This window comes from Schistocerca piceifrons, chromosome 8, assembly GCF_021461385.2.
Source record: "Schistocerca piceifrons isolate TAMUIC-IGC-003096 chromosome 8, iqSchPice1.1, whole genome shotgun sequence".
Lineage (NCBI taxonomy): Eukaryota > Metazoa > Arthropoda > Insecta > Orthoptera > Acrididae > Schistocerca > Schistocerca piceifrons.
In genome coordinates, this window is record NC_060145.1 from 455,494,902 (window position 1) to 455,514,340 (window position 19,439).

The 19,439-nt window shown below is 43.7% G+C and overlaps 1 protein-coding gene across 1 annotated transcript in view; it reads right to left on the reverse strand.

Annotated features, from left to right (window-relative positions):
• Nucleotides 1-494: 494 nt before the first annotated feature.
• Nucleotides 495-19,439, reverse strand: part of LOC124712446 (popeye domain-containing protein 3-like) — a 250,260-nt gene continuing 231,315 nt past the window's right edge. Inside the window, exon 9 of the mRNA XM_047242741.1 lies at nucleotides 495-685. Coding sequence (XP_047098697.1) covers nucleotides 495-685 — 191 coding nt within the window. The remainder of the gene's footprint in view (nucleotides 686-19,439) is intronic.

Consider the following 19,439-nt stretch of genomic DNA (forward strand, 5'->3'; position numbering starts at 1 on the left):
GTCGCAGCTATTTGTCACCACAGAAACAGCAACTGACTGAAACCATTCATTTGCAGTGCCCGACACCTGGATACAGCCACCGTACTGGACAGAGCGTGGCTGCTACTGGCGATCCGAGGCAACAGCGGCTGACTTGAGCCAGTCAGCAGCTGACTTGGGCCAGTAGTCGACATCACTCTGCAGTTACTGAAAACTGCACGTAGCTGCCGGATGAATAAGTGCAGGACAGCTACTTGCGAGTAGTGACGAAGACGGCTGACTCGAGCCACTAGTCGAGTGGCCACAGACGGGACAGCGTGCGGCAACTACTTGCCAGCTGTGGCGACTGCAGCTCACTCGAGGCAGTAGTCGACGTCATCTGACAGCTGGATCTAGCCACCGGATTCGAAAAGCGAGGCAGTTATTTGCGAGCCGTGATGGCAGAGGCCGAATCGAACCAGTAGTCGGCTCCACATGAGGTGACTGACAGCCGTGGAGAGGACAGCGGGGGGAAGCTACTTGCGAGCAGCGGCGACTGCGGCCGACTCTAGCCAGCGCTCGACGCCGCTGGTGACGTCCGGCAGGTCGAGGTGGTCCCTGGACGGCAGCTCGCGCAGGGGCGCCATCTCCAGCAGCCGGCCGTTGGCCAACAGCGACCCCAGACCGTTCTCCTTAGGGCACAGTCGCTCACGGCTGCCGCTGAACACTGCAATAACAGGACGCACGTTGAACTCACGTACAAATTGTTGAAATTCTTCTAGAAATTGACTGCTTTGCATCTACCTCTTTCCCTGCTGCTATCAGTCCTGCAGTCCTCTTCAACAGATAGTCACAGGCAAAAGTTACAGTACTTATAAAGACTTATAGAACATACAGAAACTAATATATGATAAAGAGAAAATTTGAGAAACTGGATGCAACTAAAGTTTGGTATTAATGGATCAGTATGTGATGGGCACGTGAGGAGACCTTTAAGTGCTGTGGTATATGAAGTATTTAGTATCATGCTTTTACTTGGAATCTTTTATAATTGTGAGGTAAATAATTAGTATATACATTTCTAAAGAAATATAGGATATTTACCACAAGCAATTAAGTCCTTCTAGCGCCTGAAACGTTACTTTATGTGAATCCATTGAAATGTATCTTTATATGTTACCTGAAAGTAAACTATATAGCCTACTTGAGATAAAACTAGCAAAACGGAAAGTACATGCTGTGCGACAGTTCACAGATCTCTTCCAGCCCACAGCAGAGCACTGTCAGCTGAATAAATCCTGAACTGCAATGGGATATGCCAACTATGCGTAGCCAATGTGTGGATGACTGAGAGCAACGATGCCAGATAAAACGCATTATAATGTTTAGAGGTCATATAGCGGCTGTCTCTGGAGCTTGCAGTGCAGCAAATAGTACAGCAGCAGAATCTCCGGGTGCAGAACAGCAATAAAATGTTACCAGCAGCAGCTTGCGATGTTGCTGGTGATGTCTTCTGCCGCACTGGGAATTCCTCCATTACCATGATCTGGTAAACGCAGTTGCATCGCTTGCTGTTTTACCACATGACATTTAAAGTAGCTGATCCCCATATCAGCAAATATTTTCTTCTGTTTTGGTCTTCACACCAAGCAGTGTATCTGTTTAGGAAGTCACACCCGGCTGTTCGATAACAATACTTTATCGTTCGCTCAGGATGAAATAACGAATTTAAAGGGAATTAGCTGACGTTGAAATGTAAGTCGGCGTCCAGTAAGTCATGCCATACATTTTTCTCAGCCAACTTCGGCTGAAGAAATACGGGATTTGTGGAGGTACATCGTGGAATATTCCCTCTTCAGCCCCTGAAGTTCATGAAGTTCTGATAGGTGGCAGTGCTATACGTAATCTTGAAAATGGTGTCTGTAATGGAGGTGCGATGCAAGCAGAGAACTGTAATTGAGTTTTTTTTAACGGAAAACCAGAGTATCGCAGATATTCGTAGGGGCTTGTAGAAAGTCTACAGTGATCTGGCAGAGAACAAAAGCAGGGTGAGCCGTTGGGCGAGGCGTCTCTCATCATCGCAACGAGGTCGCAGAAACCTGCCTGATATTCTGCGTGCCAGCCGGCCGAACATTGCTGCGACTCCCGCTATCTTATAAAGTGGAGACACTCTCATTCGAAGTGATGCGAAAGATCGCATCAGACACCTCTCTGCTCAACTACATATCTCTGTTGTCAGTCCTGACACACTCGTTCCCTAGTTGTGGTACTCAAAGATGTGTGCCCGCTGGTTCCTCGCTGCCTAACAAAAGACCGTAAAGAGCAACAAAGGACCGTCTGTTTGACTCCGCAGAAAACAGTACGTCGACGATGGGGAGGCTATTAATGCAGCAAGACAGAGATTATTTTTAAACACGACTTTGTAACAAAAAAAGTGCGGAATAACATGGTGTATTGGAATAAAACCAATCTGCTTTCAGAAAAAGAATGTGTTGCATTAGTTCTTGAACATCGCTCGCATTTCCTCCTACGACAAATGGAAACGATCTTCTGTGGATTCACTCACAAGGGACTCAGCAATCGACCACTCGTTCGGACATAACCCGGTTAGTTGTTAGTTTCCTACCGGTCGATAGAAACGTACAAATTACAGTACACTCGCACTTGCTGACACAGGTGTTTCCCGTCTCGTCCTCCAGTATTGATGCGTACTGCTCTCGTCTCTCCTCTGAGTAACGAATTCTTTCAAAAATCCCGGGACGACCTCGTAAATATTGACAACGCTGTACATTTCGCTGCTCCAGTTCATCAACCATACTGGCTGGAACGCCGAACACCTCACTTCTGAATCGGCAGTACTGCGGTCTCTGAGATATTGGCTGTTTTAGTTGAGCCCAGAACGGACGGTACTCAGCGGTTTGAATTCATCTGTTGCCGTTCCTCACTGAATACTTACAGGCTGTAATTCCGTCTCTCGTCCTGCTGTCAGGTGCTCCACTTAAAATTATTTCCGACACCAGCAATCCCATATAGGTCACTTAGAGATGGTGTGGCATCCCTTAATGACTCCAAGGAGTGTGAAAAGTGCTGGCATGTTCAGAAAGTATGTGTACTATATTTTTACATTTTTTAGAAAAAGTTTATTTGAAAAAAATACGGATATTGTTGGTACACTTGTCGATTATTTTTCCACGTAACCGTCATCCCGTTCACAGCATGTGGTGAATCGCGGAACAAGCTCCTTTGCGCCCTCGTCGAAGAACTCTCCGGCCAGCTGCTTCCCCTTCTTCAGAAGCTCTTTCTGCATCTACTCGTCGGTGCTGAAAATGTAATTCTATTCATGTGTGCCTACAGGGAGGTGAGAAGGTGATAATCAGAAGACGCTAAGGCGAGTGTGTACGGGGGGAGGGGTCAAAACAATCCCAGTTAAATGAGTCCAAGAGCGACTTGGAGCCTAAGGCTGTGTGAGGACGGGCGTTGTACAACACGTACACGTCTCTCGTCAAAATTTCCCTTTTTGCGCTTTTAATGCTCCTTTAGAGCTTTTTTTAGGGTCTCACAATATCATAGTGCATTGACGGCGTGTCACGGAAGCACAAATTTGAGCAAAATGATGCCTTTTCGGTCCCAAAACACTGGGACCATGACTTTTTGGCCTTATATTGTGATTCTAAATTTTTTGGCAGTTGGGGTAATGGTGACAGCAACTGTATTTTTGTCTCAGGCGTATAACAAGTAACTCACGTTTCGTCTCGTCACAGATGAGCTCAGAAAATCCTGACCTTTCAATCCAAGTCGCTCAAGAAACTCTCGGGCACTTCTGACCCGATTTTGCTTGTGCTGCTCTGTCAGCTGTTCCGGAACCCATCTTGTGCACGGTATCGCAGCGTTTCTCCGAGTTTCTCGTGTAAGAGAGTTCTGGAAAGTTGTGGAAATGTCGCAGAAATTTCATCCACTGCCAACCGGCGGTCTTCACGAACTGTTTCCTCGAATTTCGGCACCAACTTATCATTCAAAATGGAAGGTACTCCACTCCTTCGTTCGTCGTGAACATTTGTTATGCCTCCAGTAAACTGCCTACAACGTACTCGTTCTGTTGATAATATTCCCGGAAACCGTTTTGACACCCGAAAAAATTTCGGTAGGTGCTATTCCTTCCGCGAGTAGGATCACAGAACGTTGCTCGTATTTGACAGGATTTCTTAGCGACATCCTTCACCCAATTGGACACAACGACATGTGTTTCTGTACTACCGTGTCGTCGCGATGCTCCCTCTGCGCAGGGGACCCCTCTTCTCCGCTCTGTGTTGCCAGCTTTTAAAAAACCAAAGCTCGTATGGTCACAGTCGACTTACTTTTTGAACTTGCCTAGTAGACCTCTTATTTCACACGGAAAATGGCAGAATGACTTTCTACTACTGTTAGGCAATGGCATGAAGCGATGGGCACGTCTTATACAAGCAAAACGACTGCCTCAGTGCTGCACTCCTTTCCAAACGAAAAGGTCAGCTGGTTGTGGCAGTTAGTACAGTCTCGCATCATCCACAGGAAGGACAAGACGTCGTGGCAAACGTCGCTGAGATCGCAAACCGGATATCGAGCATGGAGCGATACGGAGGAAGAAAGATGATCTAGAAATAAGTGCGTGAAGTACTGTAACACACAAGTTCGCAGATCCTGCTCACATCGAATTGCATGAGAAATTACTGCAACAGTTAGAAATCCTCGAGCGAGCGCGGAAATAAGGCATCATGTTTTCTCCAGCATTATCCTATGAGCAGGAATAATTTTTGATAATACAATTAAAACTAACGAACTCTAGAACAATTATCATATTTCGTTACAGCTAAGTAAATTTAGGTACTTCGCCTTGTGCGAAATCCCATAACATGCTGAATTGGAGAGTCCAGGTGATAAATATTGTGCTATTAGAAAATATTCGTTTTATCTATACCATTCTGCCAAATAATATGTACATTAATGATACAGATTCAGTTAGATTTCCACAGGATAGAAGGGTAACTGAAAGGTCAATTAGGAAAGCAGATTCATTGTCGTCAATACAGCTATCAAGCAATTCAGGAGGTTGTTTCACGATCTTCACACAGGGGAAAATGGGAAGCAATAGATGTTTGTAGAACATAAGACAACAGCCTGCAATTTCCATTCTGTTTGCCCTTAGTGCAAATTAATTTCAGCTAAGAGTAGATGAGCTTGACAAAACGACTTCGAAAATATTCCTGAATATCACTTACCAGTATACTAAAAACCGTACAACCAAAACCTCGTAAATGATGTGGTACAAAGCAGCAAAGAATGGATAGCAAAACAAATATGCAGGATGATAAAATTCCCTGTAGTTCCTTTACTAAATTAAATAGTATTATCAAAAGGAAGCAACTTATATGCCTGAAACAGGAAGTTTACAAACGTGTTATCAGTTTAGAGTTATGGTAATAGACATCACTATCTCTCGATAGGAAAACAGACTACTTTCTGTCTCTCGACAGGAAAACATACAAATACTCGCAGACCACGAAACAGTCCGGAGTGCGAGACATTACTGTCACTGTAATGAAAATGCAATGTAGATTAGTGGGTCGTTTCCAAATCAGTGGTTCGTAGATAGAGCTCGGAAGTTCTCTATTGCCTAAAGAATTTGTAACAGCAGTGACTCATAGGTTGACTGGCTGAGGCCAAAGGGTAGACACACAAACCCTGAAAACAAAACTTTTCTCAGATTAACTGAAATACGTTACACTGTACCTACTGGAGGTAACAAATAAAAACAACTCTAGCTGTATATGTTGTGATCCAGATGTACCCAGAATTTTTAATAAGTATCTCGGGGGTTGCAGAGGATATCTGTATGAAAATTACAAGACAGAGAGGAACCTGACACACATCAGTGCATAGAGAACAGACATGTTAGAACATGTAGACAAACTATATACTCCGTACTGCAGCATCAGATTAGTTGTCGCCTGCAGATATCAATGAGCAGGTTTCCCAAACAGGCTGTTGTCACTGCGCCCACCCAGATGACAGCAGCATCGACCTCGACGGACAGCACACATGTACTGACGCTTGCCATATGACATAAGGTTCCCATTTTGAGCACATGTAATGCGAGATAATAACTTTGAGGGATATTGTATACTGCCTCCATGACTTCTACCGTACAATTTACGACCGTCCTATGCAGTTACATAACGCACTAAAATATCTTGGACTATCGTTCGACCGGCGACTAACGTGGAAACCTCACCTACTAACCATGCAACAGAAAGCCCACTATAGGGTAAAATTATTAACAGTACTACCAGACCAGACTTGAGGTTTTCATCCCTCCACTATTCTCTACATCTAAAAAAACCTGATTCGACTCATCCTCTACTATACAAATGTTACATGGATCTATGGATCTGCACCCCACCATAGTTCTATAAGTCCCTCCAACTCTTCGAACACTATGTATTCTGTCTCACTCTCCTCATCCGTTTACCTTCCCCCACATGGATTCTCTCCCATCTCATCAAATTTCCACACCTCCTCACCCACATTGAACACCTCCGCATCTCATGTACTATCTGGAAACTAGATTCCAGTAACCCCTTGTCTCCCCTCTCTGATCACTAACCTGCTATGCTGCCACGCCTTCACAGACACATCCATTCGTCCCTACACCTATGTACACTCCATATCCTATTCCAACGTATCTTAAACCAACTCTCTCTCTCTGACAATGATATCCACCCAGAAATTTATTCCTCCTACAAAGTTTAACTCTTTGTCACCAATCCCACTCCACATCAGGGCACCTCTCTCCCTATCCCTCACCATTCATCCCTGTACCTTCCTCCTTGTTACCACTACCGTATCCATACACCAAATCCCTCCCCACACTCTACCTTTCCCAATTTCTGGCATCCCACTATCCACCTGAACATCTACCACCATCTCCATAGTTTTCCCTACCCCTCAGCACTATGTAACATATTCTCTCCTCCTGAAATACTTTTCTCGCAATGCAGGTCCTTCAGATTTTAAGAAAAAGGATAGTACTGCAGTGGTTTTTCCCCCTAGAAAAATTTCACCAGTCCGTTTTTTAGATGTCCATCTATGATTTTTTTAATTTCAAATAGTAAATCAGTCCTCCTGTCCTTTAGCTCATCCTTGTTTGACAATGTCCTTGGCTGAAGAGCAGAACATTGTACCTCTGACAGCCCACAATCCGCCCATATGGTGTGAGGAGAATGAGTAAAAGAAAAAGTCTCTCCACCGGTAAGTATTTATTTTCTGAAACTACAGAAATGCTCATGACTAACCCTGCACTTTCAACACAGGGACGTGTGACAACTGAGTCCACTTTTACGTCATTTTGGGTACATGGCACAGAGATCTCTAATGGAGACAGTTGAGCTAATAGTGCCGTTTGCTCCAGAGAGCGCTGGTTGGACTACGACCACGTAGGTCTGTGCCTGCTGGGTGGGGGGAGGGGAGAGATAGTTGGGGGGGGGGTGCGGAGGGGGGGGGGGGGCGCTGGCATACCCACACGGTCACACCCAGACGTCGCCGTGGTTCATGGAGCCGAAGAACGCCGTGCGGCACCTGGCGGCGCACGTGCAGTAGAAACGCCTCTTCCCTGCAGCAGAGAGCCCCGCATGTAGAGCACAGCAGCTGAAACACTGTGGCGCACCAGCTTCCCGCAATCTGCTCCACAAGTAACTTACCACAAACGGCGCAGATAATCTGATGTCGCCAAAACACAAGGCTGCTTCCACAGTCGGTAAATTTACATCTATTCCCCAGTAATCAGAGGCAACACGTAACCATTCTTACACAGGAATTTCCTGACACATTGTCAGAAACTAACGTGGACATTTAGTGACCCTATTTTTTGCATTTGGATCGAAATTTTCTTTAGTTTTTATTTACTAGTTTATTTAATTTATTAATTATTTTATTGTTACTATTTTTCGTTCAACTCACCTCTGAATTATAATAATCTACTTCTGTTCCTTGTTACGTTTAGTCTTGTTTTTCTTCATTTTCTCTGAGTGGCCATTTTTACATTCCGCCTTTCTCAAGAGTGTTCGGTCTTCGAATTCCTTTATTTCATTGATGGTATTGCTATTTTCTCTCTGTTGCGTATTGCCTTTGACTTCATGTTAATTTCCTCCTTAGCCTCCTTCAGTCCTCTGAGCAAGTTGATTTTGATATTCTTGTTCTCTGCGTATTACAGGATTCTCTCATCTTTTCTCTTTGGTCAATTCATTTTGGATAAATTGCAGCATCGGTCGTAAATACTGAAATCCTGTATTTTACAGATCGATTTCGCACACTGTGTGACTATCTTCATTGTTAAAAATACGTAAGAACCGTCAGACATGAGGATCTTAACACAAATGTGATCCTCTTTATAACCACCATAAAAAATACAGAAACATAAAATATATACAAATATACAGATTCTCGTACATACCAATTATTCGAACCTTATAGGTCCACGTAATAATAGCACAACATTCTCTATGAGGTGGCACATGTACTGTGATGATTATTTCCAAGGGATGTCTTCACTTTTACTGCTTGCAGTAATTTTTAAATTTACTTAAGAGCCTACCTTGTAACCTTATCAGTTGCCAATCCAACGTATAGTGATTTTGTAGCTCACACAGCTAACCATATAATCTCAGTATAGAAACACAAGCATCCCAGTGCTCCCTACGTTCCAACACTCAGACATCAGATATGACAAATACCAGACAGTAGAGACCTCATTGCCTATCGATACAGCGTTTTATCGATCCCGATATTTGTTGTCACACTGGTCACGTATTCAGAATCGGTGAGATGAGGTGGGCCATATTTAGTCCCATGCAGGGTCTCAACAGCGACTAGCGCCCGAGAGAACAGACGTACTGTTTGGTTGGGCACACACTATCGTGGGGCCACGCCATGTACCTTCAGTCAGGAATTGGGCTTGTTTACAGTAGGACGAGTAGACACACGGCCGAAACGACGCAGTATCTAGCATCTCGAGCTGTCAGCACGGTGACCACTGCCTGGGAATCGCAGCAGAGAGAGGCGCGCCGACTGTTGCGTGCCCAACGTAGCAACACTGGACACAGGAGTGTTTCCACATCGTCTTTTCAGGCAAGTCACCGTCCTGCACACGGGACTGCAATGTAGGTATCTGTGTCTGTATGTATAGACTGCGCACAAATCTGACGTTGCCAGACCGTGATCGACATCGCCATATGGGCCCACCACCTGTCATGGTGGTATGTGGTGTCGCTGAATACACAACACGAGCGCCTCTGATTCGTGCAGCTCGAAATTTACACAGCACCACATTTCTGATGTCTTAAGCTCGCTGACTGTGCCTCATCTTCGAGGTCTCAAAAAAGTAAAGGCAGGTTCGCATGTTACCTAGACTGCCTTTACCTGTCTCGATAGAGAAGGTGTACGACTGTTGTACTGGGCAGTACAGTCTCCATATCTTTTATGGCTTTCCCATAGACAGCCACAACAACACTCCCCAGATACTACACTTGATGCACTCTGGCACAGAATTGGAATAGCATGAATTACATACCTATGACTGTCATCCAAACCAGGTTTGGATCGAGTCTTTGCTCAGCATGAGTAGAGATATTGTCAGCAATGTTAACACGTCTATTCAGTACATTTCGCACCATGTATGCACCAATACCACCTCCAAATGTAACCATGAATTCTTCTTCTATACTCTATAAGTGAAGTTTTCGTATTTTCAATCCTTCTTGCTGTATCAGTTCAGTGCTATACAAATATTCTGGTTTCGTCACTGTACTGTTGTGTCTGAGCTTGGCGCTCACTGAGACTAATTTTTTTTAGATACTTCAACGTAACTGAAATGCTGTTTCTATCTATTTGTATCCTCTTTCTTTCAATGCAATAGTTGGCAACTTTTTTTAGGTATGTATTCCCAATGTTAGACAAACTTGTGTGCACTGTTAATTACGCCACACTTCAAGAAACAACGCACCACAAAGGAATCATCCGAATGGGTTGGCAATCGGTGGATGTCTTATAGATGTACAGACAAACAAAAATATTACAATTTCAGAAAAATTGAATGATTTATTCGCCGGCCGCGGTGGTCTAGCGGTTCTAGGCGCTCAGTCCGGAACAGCGCGACTGCTACGGCCGCAGGTTCGAATCCTGCCTCGGGCATGGATGTGTGTGATGTCCTTAGGCTAGTTAGGTTTAAGTAGTTCTAAGTTCTAGGGGACTGATGACCACAGATGTTAAGTCCCATAGTGCTCAGAGCCATTTGAACCATTTTTTGATTTATTCAAGAGAAACAGTTCCATAAATTAAGGATGTGGTGTCACCGCCAGACACCACACTTGCTAGGTGGTAGCCTTTAAATCGGCCGCGGTCCGTTAGTATACGTCGGACACGCGTGTCGCCACTATCAGTGATTGCAGACCGAGCGCCGCCACACGGTAGGTCTAGAGAGACTCCCTAGCACTCGCCCCAGTTGTACAGCCGACTTTGCTAGCGATGGTTCACTGACTACATACGCTCTCATTTGCAGAGACGATAGTTAGCATTGCCTTCAGCTACGTCATTTGCTACGACCTAGCAAGGCGCCATATTCAGTTACTATTCTGAACAAACAATATTGTGATTCATGTACCGTCAAGAGCGACGTTCATCATTAATGGATTAAAGTTAAGTATGAAACTAATTACGTCCGCTTTGTGAATTCTCATTCCTTGTCATGTTCCAGACTTCACGTCAGTACAGTACTTCCCTCCTCACGCCAGCCTGCGTGAGTTAAAACGCGTGCGTTTCGGCCTCCTCTAGTAACACGGTGTTGGCTCTTCTGCCAACCCAACAAAGGAAGTCAGCAAAGCGTTGGTCCACCTCTGGCCCTTATGCAAGCAGTTATTCGGCTTAGCATTGATTGATAGAGCTGCTGGAGCCCTCCTCAGGGCATTGCTCGTAACGCTCCAAACGTTCCCAGTTGGAAAGAGATCTGGCGACTTTACTGGCCAAGGTAGGGTTTGGCAAGGAGAAGGACAAGCAGTATCTCGCCATGTGTGGGCGGGCATTACCTTGCCGATGTGTGAGCCCAGGGTTGCTTGCCGTGAAGGGCAACTAAACGGTGCGTAGAATATCACTGTGCTGTAAGAGTGGCGCAGATAACAACCAAGTGGGTCCTCCTAGGAAGTGAAACGGCATCGCAGACCATCACTCCTTGTTCTCGGACTATAAGGCAGGTGACAGTCAGGCTGGTATCGTACCGCTGTCCGGGGTGTCTCCAGATACGTCTTTCGCCTGGAACCGTAATGGCTGGAGTGGAACTGTCTTCAGTGATGAGCCCCACTTTGAAATGAGCCCCGATGACAAGCAAAGACATGACAGGAAACGCTCCAGGCAGCCGTGGGATACCAGCCTGTCTAACACCTGCCTTACGGTCCGGCAACCAGGAGTGATGGTCTTCTTTTCGTAGCAGGACCCCCTCGGTTGTCATCCGTGGCTCCTGGCACCATTACCACACAGAGATACGTCGACAACATTCTACGCCCTGTTTTGGCGTCCTACATTTACATCTACATCTACGTGGATACTGTGCAAATCACATTTAAGTGCCTGGCACTCCACCGCAAGCCATCCTGGGCTTACATTTCACCAACGTAATGTCGTTTCACGTGTTGCGGGAGCTGCTACTGCTTGTCTTCGTGCTCGAAAAACCCTCCTCTTGCCAGCAAGGTCGCTGGATCTCTCTTCAATTTAAAACATTTGGAGCGCTATGTACAGATCCCTCCAACCGTCTACGCACCAATCGGACATAATTTGGCACGATATCCCTCACGAGGACATTCAGAAACTGCATCAAGCAACACCAACCCGAATAACTGCTTGCACAAAAGCCACAGATGACCCACACGTTACTGACTTTCTCAATTTGTGAAACTCTTTCTCTTGAATAAATTACCCATTTTTTTTGGAACTATAGTCATTTGCTTATGTGTACATGTACTTCACATCTATCTATTTCCTCTTGAATAAATAATCCAGTTTTCTGCAATTGTTTAGCTGTACGTGTAGTTCCAATCCGATAATTCGTTCGTGGCGCGTCGGTTTCTTTCTGTCTTTTTTTTTAGAGTGTATTTCTACTGGGTCAGTTTTAGTTGTACGTCATCGTAAGATACGTGTAATACTGACTTTTCAGCAATCTACTGATGCATTTCAATGTGTATCTTAACTCTTCCCTGTGCCATCTGCCAATATTTTCATATCAGATGCAAGTGAGACGGTATCGAACCTTATTAGATTTTCTTGTTATTACACATTTCTTCCTTCTATTTCTCATTTTCTTTGTCCGTTTCCTGAGCTCTTTCTGTTAGTACTATTATTTTTATTTTTTTGGTAATATAACATTTTTGATACATTCATTTTTAATATGAATTTTTTTATTATTTACCAAGCTTATAAATTCACATTGTTGTTGAGTGAAATTTTTTGTGGATGAATTTAATATTTAAGAACACAACCAAATCTGAAAGAAGAAAAAGAAAACAATTCTAAGACAAAAAAATAAAAAAAATATAATTGTAAGAGTTTACCTAATGCTATAAATGCAAATAATGAGAAAGGAAGAGGGACGACTTTGATCACTGTCCATCACTAAAAGTTACACTAGCATTTGTCTTGAATTATGCAGAGATCATAAGCTTGAAATGAGGACAACTGTATCCCAACAAGGGACCATATTGTCTTTTCATGAACAGCTTTTGTCGTTTCGAAATCGTTTTACTGAGTTAAAACTAGAACAATGGGACTTAATTAAGTTATATGGATAGCGCCAACTATTACTATTCAGTGAATTACACTACTGAATTAATTTAAATTTGGGATTCATTTTTTAAATTTGTTATCTATTATTAACAGCCTTCGGTTGTTAACAACTACTACTGATAAAAAGGTCCTCTATTTTGTGTTCACTGTGTGGATTCTGATGTTTAGTTAAACAAGATTAAATTGTCAACGCTAAATATTATTTGTGAACTGTTGCAGCGTGATGCCACTGTACTAACTCCTAGTTTCTTAAACAGAGGTACACCTGAGCTCCGCTTTTGGCCTGGGAAACAATCTTTGAGTCTGAACCTTAATTTCTCTAAGATTTGTGTGTCATTAAAGGTCGTGTAGCCATTAAAGTGCTGGCTACGGGGAAGTTTCCCACCTCTTGAAAGTATTTAGGGTTTTCATTGGTGATTTCTAGAAGGTTCTGAGAGTCATTGAGAGAATATTGTGTTTTGCTGGAAAAATGCTGTTTGTGTAGAAACAGAGGGTTTCTTTGCTGAAGTGTGCAGTTAAATACGCTCTGTCTCTGCTGTCGCATGCGCTCAATAAACATGTGGGAAATGTTACTTCTAGTGGGCAATTCTGCTCTCATAATTACTACTTGTCTTAGGATTCCACATGACAAATCAGACCATATGAGATTTGTTGGGGAAAGCTTATAAAAGCAACACGTATCGGTGCTCCTCTTGTGCTGAGTGTAGTACCTGAGAAGTAAAGCCAGATGCATTCAGCTTGTGCAGGAGCTCGTTACGTGCGCTCTCCACCACAGATCCCCTTTAACCGTTACACCAGCTCATGCTCCACCAACCACGTTTCCATAGTGAGATAGCTGCCTACCATCGAGGATATAATTGTGTGAAATCGACTAGGTTCGTAGGAGGCCGGAGGATGGGGAGGAATTCGTCGTGATTTCTGCGAATACTCGGACACTTCATTGGGACTGTAGCCATGGTATCTGATTTTCTCAGGTACCTAACTGGTGATTTCCATTAGTGAAATGTAGCTCCTAATCGCCGCGCAAAATTCAGTTCCAATTCGTTCAAAATGTTCACGCTTGCAGATGTCCTACTAAATCGTACAGACGCGTTATCAGGTAGCCTGCATAGTGTCTTGCTGTGTTATGATGCAATTAAGACTCACAAGGAATCCCTATCGTCTACATAGACATGTTCGATTTCCTCCAAATATACACAACATTAATTTCCTAAAGAAGTACGGTACAATTCTCAGAAACACTTGAGAAAATCAACACCAAAAATTTACGAGCGCTCTTACATATAAAAAAACGTCCATCTACTTAATACAGCCGTCCGTAATTACGTGTGTAGCGTTCTGTTGTTGCAATCTTGACATTGCTAAAATCAACTCCAAAAATTTGAGAGCGACGTTAAATATAAAAATCTTCCACCTATGTAATACAGCCGGCCGTTACTACGTGCGTAGTGATCTGTTATAACCTCGACGTAGCTTGTTCGATTTTCGCTAGTTGCAGTTTTTTTAGTTTTTTTGCATTCAGTACGAATACCAAATTTTAATATTAATTAACAAATATTTTATCATATCTTTGAATAAAAACTTTGCTTTCAGATACAAATTACATAAAATGTGGGCATTCATAATTTAAAATATGCTGCATAAATTCGAAACCCCTCAAATAAAAATAGATCACAAATAAATAAAAAAAAATGTGTTACCCACCCACCCACACACACACACACACATATATATATATATATATATATATATATATATATATATATGTGTGTGTGTGTGTGTGTGTGTGTGTGTGTGTGTGTGTGTGTGAGAGAGAGAGAGAGAGAGAGAGAGAGAGAGTTATCAGCAGAAACAAAACCGACGCTCAACGGATCGGAGCGTCGAATGTCAGATCACTTAATCGGGCAGGTAGGTTAGAAAATTTAAAAAAGGAAATGGACAGGTTAAATTTAGAAATAGGGGGAATTAGTGAATTTCGCTGGCAGGTGGAACAAGACTTCTGGTCAGGTGAATATAGGGTTATAAATACAAAATCAAATAGGGGTAATACAGGAGTGGGTTTAATACTGAATAAAAAAGTAGGAGCGCGGGTAAGCTACTACGAACAGCACAGTGAACGCGTTAGTGTAGCCAAGATAGACACGAAGCCCACACCTGCCACAGTAGTATAAGTTTACATGCCAACTAGCTCCACAGATGACGAAGAAATTGAAGAAATGTATGATGAGATAAAAGAAATTATTCAGATAGTGAAGGGAGACGTAAAAGTTAATAGTCATTTGGGGCAGGAATTCGATAGTAGGAAAAGGAAGCGAAGGAAACGTAGTAGGCGAATATAGATTGGGCCTAAGAAATGAAAGAGGAAACCGCCTGGTAGAATTTGGCGCAGAGCATAACTTAATCATAGCTAGCACTGGAAGGTTTCAGATAGATTATATAATGGCAAGACAGAGATTTAGGAACCAGGTTTTAAATTGTAAGATATTTCCAGGGGCAGATGTAGACACTCTGACCACAATCTATTGGTTATGAACTGTAGATTAAAACTGAAGAAACTGCAAAAAAGCAGGAATTTAAGGAGACGGGACCTGGATAAACTTAAAGAACCAGAGGTTGTAGAGAGCTTCAGAGAGAGCATTAGGGAATGATTGACAAGAACGGGGGAAAGAAATACAGCAGGAGAAGACTGGGTAGCTTTGAGGGATGAAGTAGTGAAGGCAGCAGAGGATCAAGTTGGTAAAAAGATGAGTGAAAGTAGAAATCCTTGGGTAACAGAAGAGATATTGAGTACAATCCATGAAAGGAGAAAATATAAAAATGCAGTAAATGAAGCAGGCAAAAAGGAATAAAAACGTCTCAAAAATGCGCTCGACAGGAAGTGCAAAATGACTAAGCAGGGATGGCCAGAGGACAAATGTAAGGATGTAGAGGCATATATCATTAGGGGTAAGATAGATATTACCTACAGGAACATTAAGGATACCTTTGGAGAAAAGAGAACCACTTGTATGAAGATCAAGAGGTCAGATAGAAAACAAGTACCAAGTACTGATTAAAAACAGTCTTGGTTGCAATTTTAGTTTTTTTTATTTTTCAACGACGCGTTTCGCCTTATTTAGGCATCTTCAGGTTATCTTTTCTAGATGGACGCGAGAGGCACCAAGATCTGCATAACTTGTTCCCGTTCACAGGATCGAGTAACACAGTAAGATGGGGGCTCAGGTAGTAAGCGTTACTGCTTGCTCCTGTAAACGGCAACACGATATGCAGATCTTTGTGCCTCTGGCGTCCATCTAAAAAAGATAAACTGCAGATGCCTAAATAAGGCGAAACGTGTCGTTGAAAAATAAAAAACTAAAATTGCAACCAAGACTGTTTTTAAGCAATATTGTTAAGCACTGGTTTTCTGTGTGCTACATATGGACTGGAAGAATTTCACAAGAAGGGAAACCAAAAATGTGGAAGGATTATATAGAGGGTCTATACAAGGATGATGTACTTGAGGGCAATATTATGAAAATGGAAGAGGACGTAAATGAAGATGAAATGGGAGATATGAAGAATTTGACAGAGTACTGAACGGCAGTAGGCAACATTCCTTTAGAACTACTGATAACCTTGGGAGAGCTAGCCTTGACAAAACTGGTGAGCAAAATGTATGAGACAGGTGAAATACCCTCAGACTTGAAGAAGACTATAACAATTCCAATCCCAAAGGAAGCAGGTGTTGGCAGGTGCGAAAATTACCGAACTATCAGTTTAATAAATTACGGCTGCAAAATACTACCACGAATTCCTTACAGAAGAATGGTAAAACTGGTAGAAGCCAACCTTAGGGAAGATCAGTTTGGATTCCGTAGAACTATTGGACACGTGTAGCAATACTGACCCTATGACTTACTTAGAAGATAGATTAAGGAAAGGCAAAACTACGTTTTAGCATTCACAGAGTTAGAGGAAGCTTTTGACAATGTTGACTGGAATACTCTCTTTCAAATTCTGGAGGTGGCAGGGATAAAATACAGGGAGCGAAAGGCTATTTACAATTTGTACAGAAACCAGGTGGCAGTTATAAGAGTCGAAGGGCATGAAAGGAAACCAGTGGTTGGGAAGGGAGTGAGACAGGGTTGTAGCCTATCTCCGATGTTATTCGATCTGTGTACTGAGCAAGGAGTAAAGAAAACAAAAGAAAAGTTCGAAGTAGGAATTAAAATCCATGGAGAAGAAATAAAAACGCCGAAGTTTGCCGATGACATCGTAATTCTGTCAGACAGCAAAGGACCTAGAAGAGCAGTTGAACGGAATGGACAGTGTCTTGAAAGGAGGATAAAAGATGAACATCAACAAAAGCAATACGAGGATAATGGAATGTAGTCGAATTAAATCAGGTGATGCTGAGGGAAATAGATTAGGAAATAAGACACTTACAGTAGTTGATGAGTTTTGCTTTTTGGGGAGCAAAATAACCGATCATGGTCGAATTAGAGACGACATAACTGCACACTGGCAATGGCAAGGGAAGAGTTTCTGAAGAAGAGACATTTGTTAACATCGTGTATAGATTTAAGTGTCAGGAAGTCTTTTCTGAAAGTATTTGTATGGAGTGTAGCCATGTATGGATGTAAATCATAGACGATAAATAGTTTAGGCAAGAAGAGCATAGAAGCTTTCGAAATATGGTGCTACAGAAGAATGCTGAAGATCAGATGGGTAGGTCACATAACTAATGAGGAAGTACTGAATAGCATTGGGGAGAAGAGAAGTTTGTGGCACAACTTGACTAGAAGAAGGGATCGGTTGGTAGGACATGTTCTGAGGCATCAAGGGATCACCAATTTAGTACTGAAGGGCAGCGTGGAGGGTAAAAATCATAGAGGGAGACCAAGAGATGAATACACTAAGCAGATTCAGAAGGATGTAGGTTGCAGTAGGTACTTGGAGATGGAGCAGCTTGTACAGGTTTCGATATCTGTAAAAATATCTTGTTCAGAAGTAGTGGGCCCTGAAAATTTTTACAAACAGTTATTTTCACAAATATAATAAAATATTAACAGAAAATATGTGTGTGGTAAGCTTACAGCTTGTACACTCATGTGATGTAACAAATGAGTACACTTAACTCACAAATATTTTTTATTAATATTTTATTATGTTTGTAAAAATAATTTTGTAGCTGTATGTATACGTTTTTCGAGTCCACTTCTTCTGAAGAAGACATTTTTACAAATATCGAAACCCAGATCAAGGACTGATAATAATTTATGTGCAACTGGTTGGCTGAGTTTTCAACCTCTTCAGATTTACGCAGTTGCTGTTTCGCAGCCATATTTACCACACACACACACACACACACACACACACATATATATATATATATACTCCTGGAAATGGAAAAAAGAACACATTGACACCGGTGTGTCAGACCCACCATACTTGCTCCGGACACTGCGAGAGGGCTGTACAAGCAATGATCACACGCACGCCACAGCGGACACACCAGGAACCGCGGTGTTGGCCGTCGAATGGCGCTAGCTGCGCAGCATTTGTGCACCGCCGCCGTCAGTGTCAGCCAGTTTGCCGTGGCATACGGAGCTCCATCGCAGTCTTTAACACTGGTAGCATACCGCGACAGCGTGGCCGTGAACCGTATGTGCAGTTGACGGACTTTGAGCGAGGGCGTATATTGGGCATGCGGGAGGCCGGGTGGTCGTACCGCCGAATTGCTCAACACGTGGGGCGTGAGGTCTCCACAGTACATCGATTTTGTCGCCAGTGTTCGGCGGAAGGTGCACGTGCCCGTCGACCTGGGACCGGACAGCAGCGACGCACGGATGCACGCCAAGACCGTAGGATCCTACGCAGTGCCGTAGGGGACCGCACCGCCACTTCCCAGCAAATTAGGGACACTGTTGCTCCTGGGGTATCGGCGAGGACCATTCGCAACCGTCTCCATGAAGCTGGGCTACGGTCCCGCACACCGTTCGGCCGTCTTCCGCTCACGCCCCAACATCGTGCAGCCCGCCTCCAGTGGTGTCGCGACAGGCGTGAATGGAGGGACGAATGGAGACGTGCCGTCTTCAGCGATGAGAGTCGCTTCTGCCTTGGTGCCAATGATGGTCGTATGCGTGTTTGGCGCCGTGCAGGTGAGCGCCACAATCAGGACTGCATACGACCGAGCCACACAGGGCCAACACCCGGCATCATGGTGTGGGGAGCGATCTCCTACATTGGCCGTACACCACTGGTGATCGTCGAGGGGACACTGAATAGTGCACGGTACATCCAAACCGTCATCGAACCCATCGTTCTACCATTCCTAGACCGGCAAGGGAACTTGCTGTTCCAACAGGACAATGGACGTCCGCATGTATCCCGTGCCACCCAACGTGCTCTAGAAGGTGTAAGTCAACTACCCTGGCCAACATGATCTCCGGATCTGTCCCCCATTGAGCATGTTTGGGACTGGATGAAGCGGCGTCTCACGCGGTCTGCACGTCCAGCACGAACGCTGGTCCAACTGAGGCGCCAGGTGGAAATGGCATGGCAAGCCGTTCCACAGGACTACATCCAGCATCTCTACGATCGTCTCCATGGGAGAATAGCAGCCTGCATTGCTGCGAAAG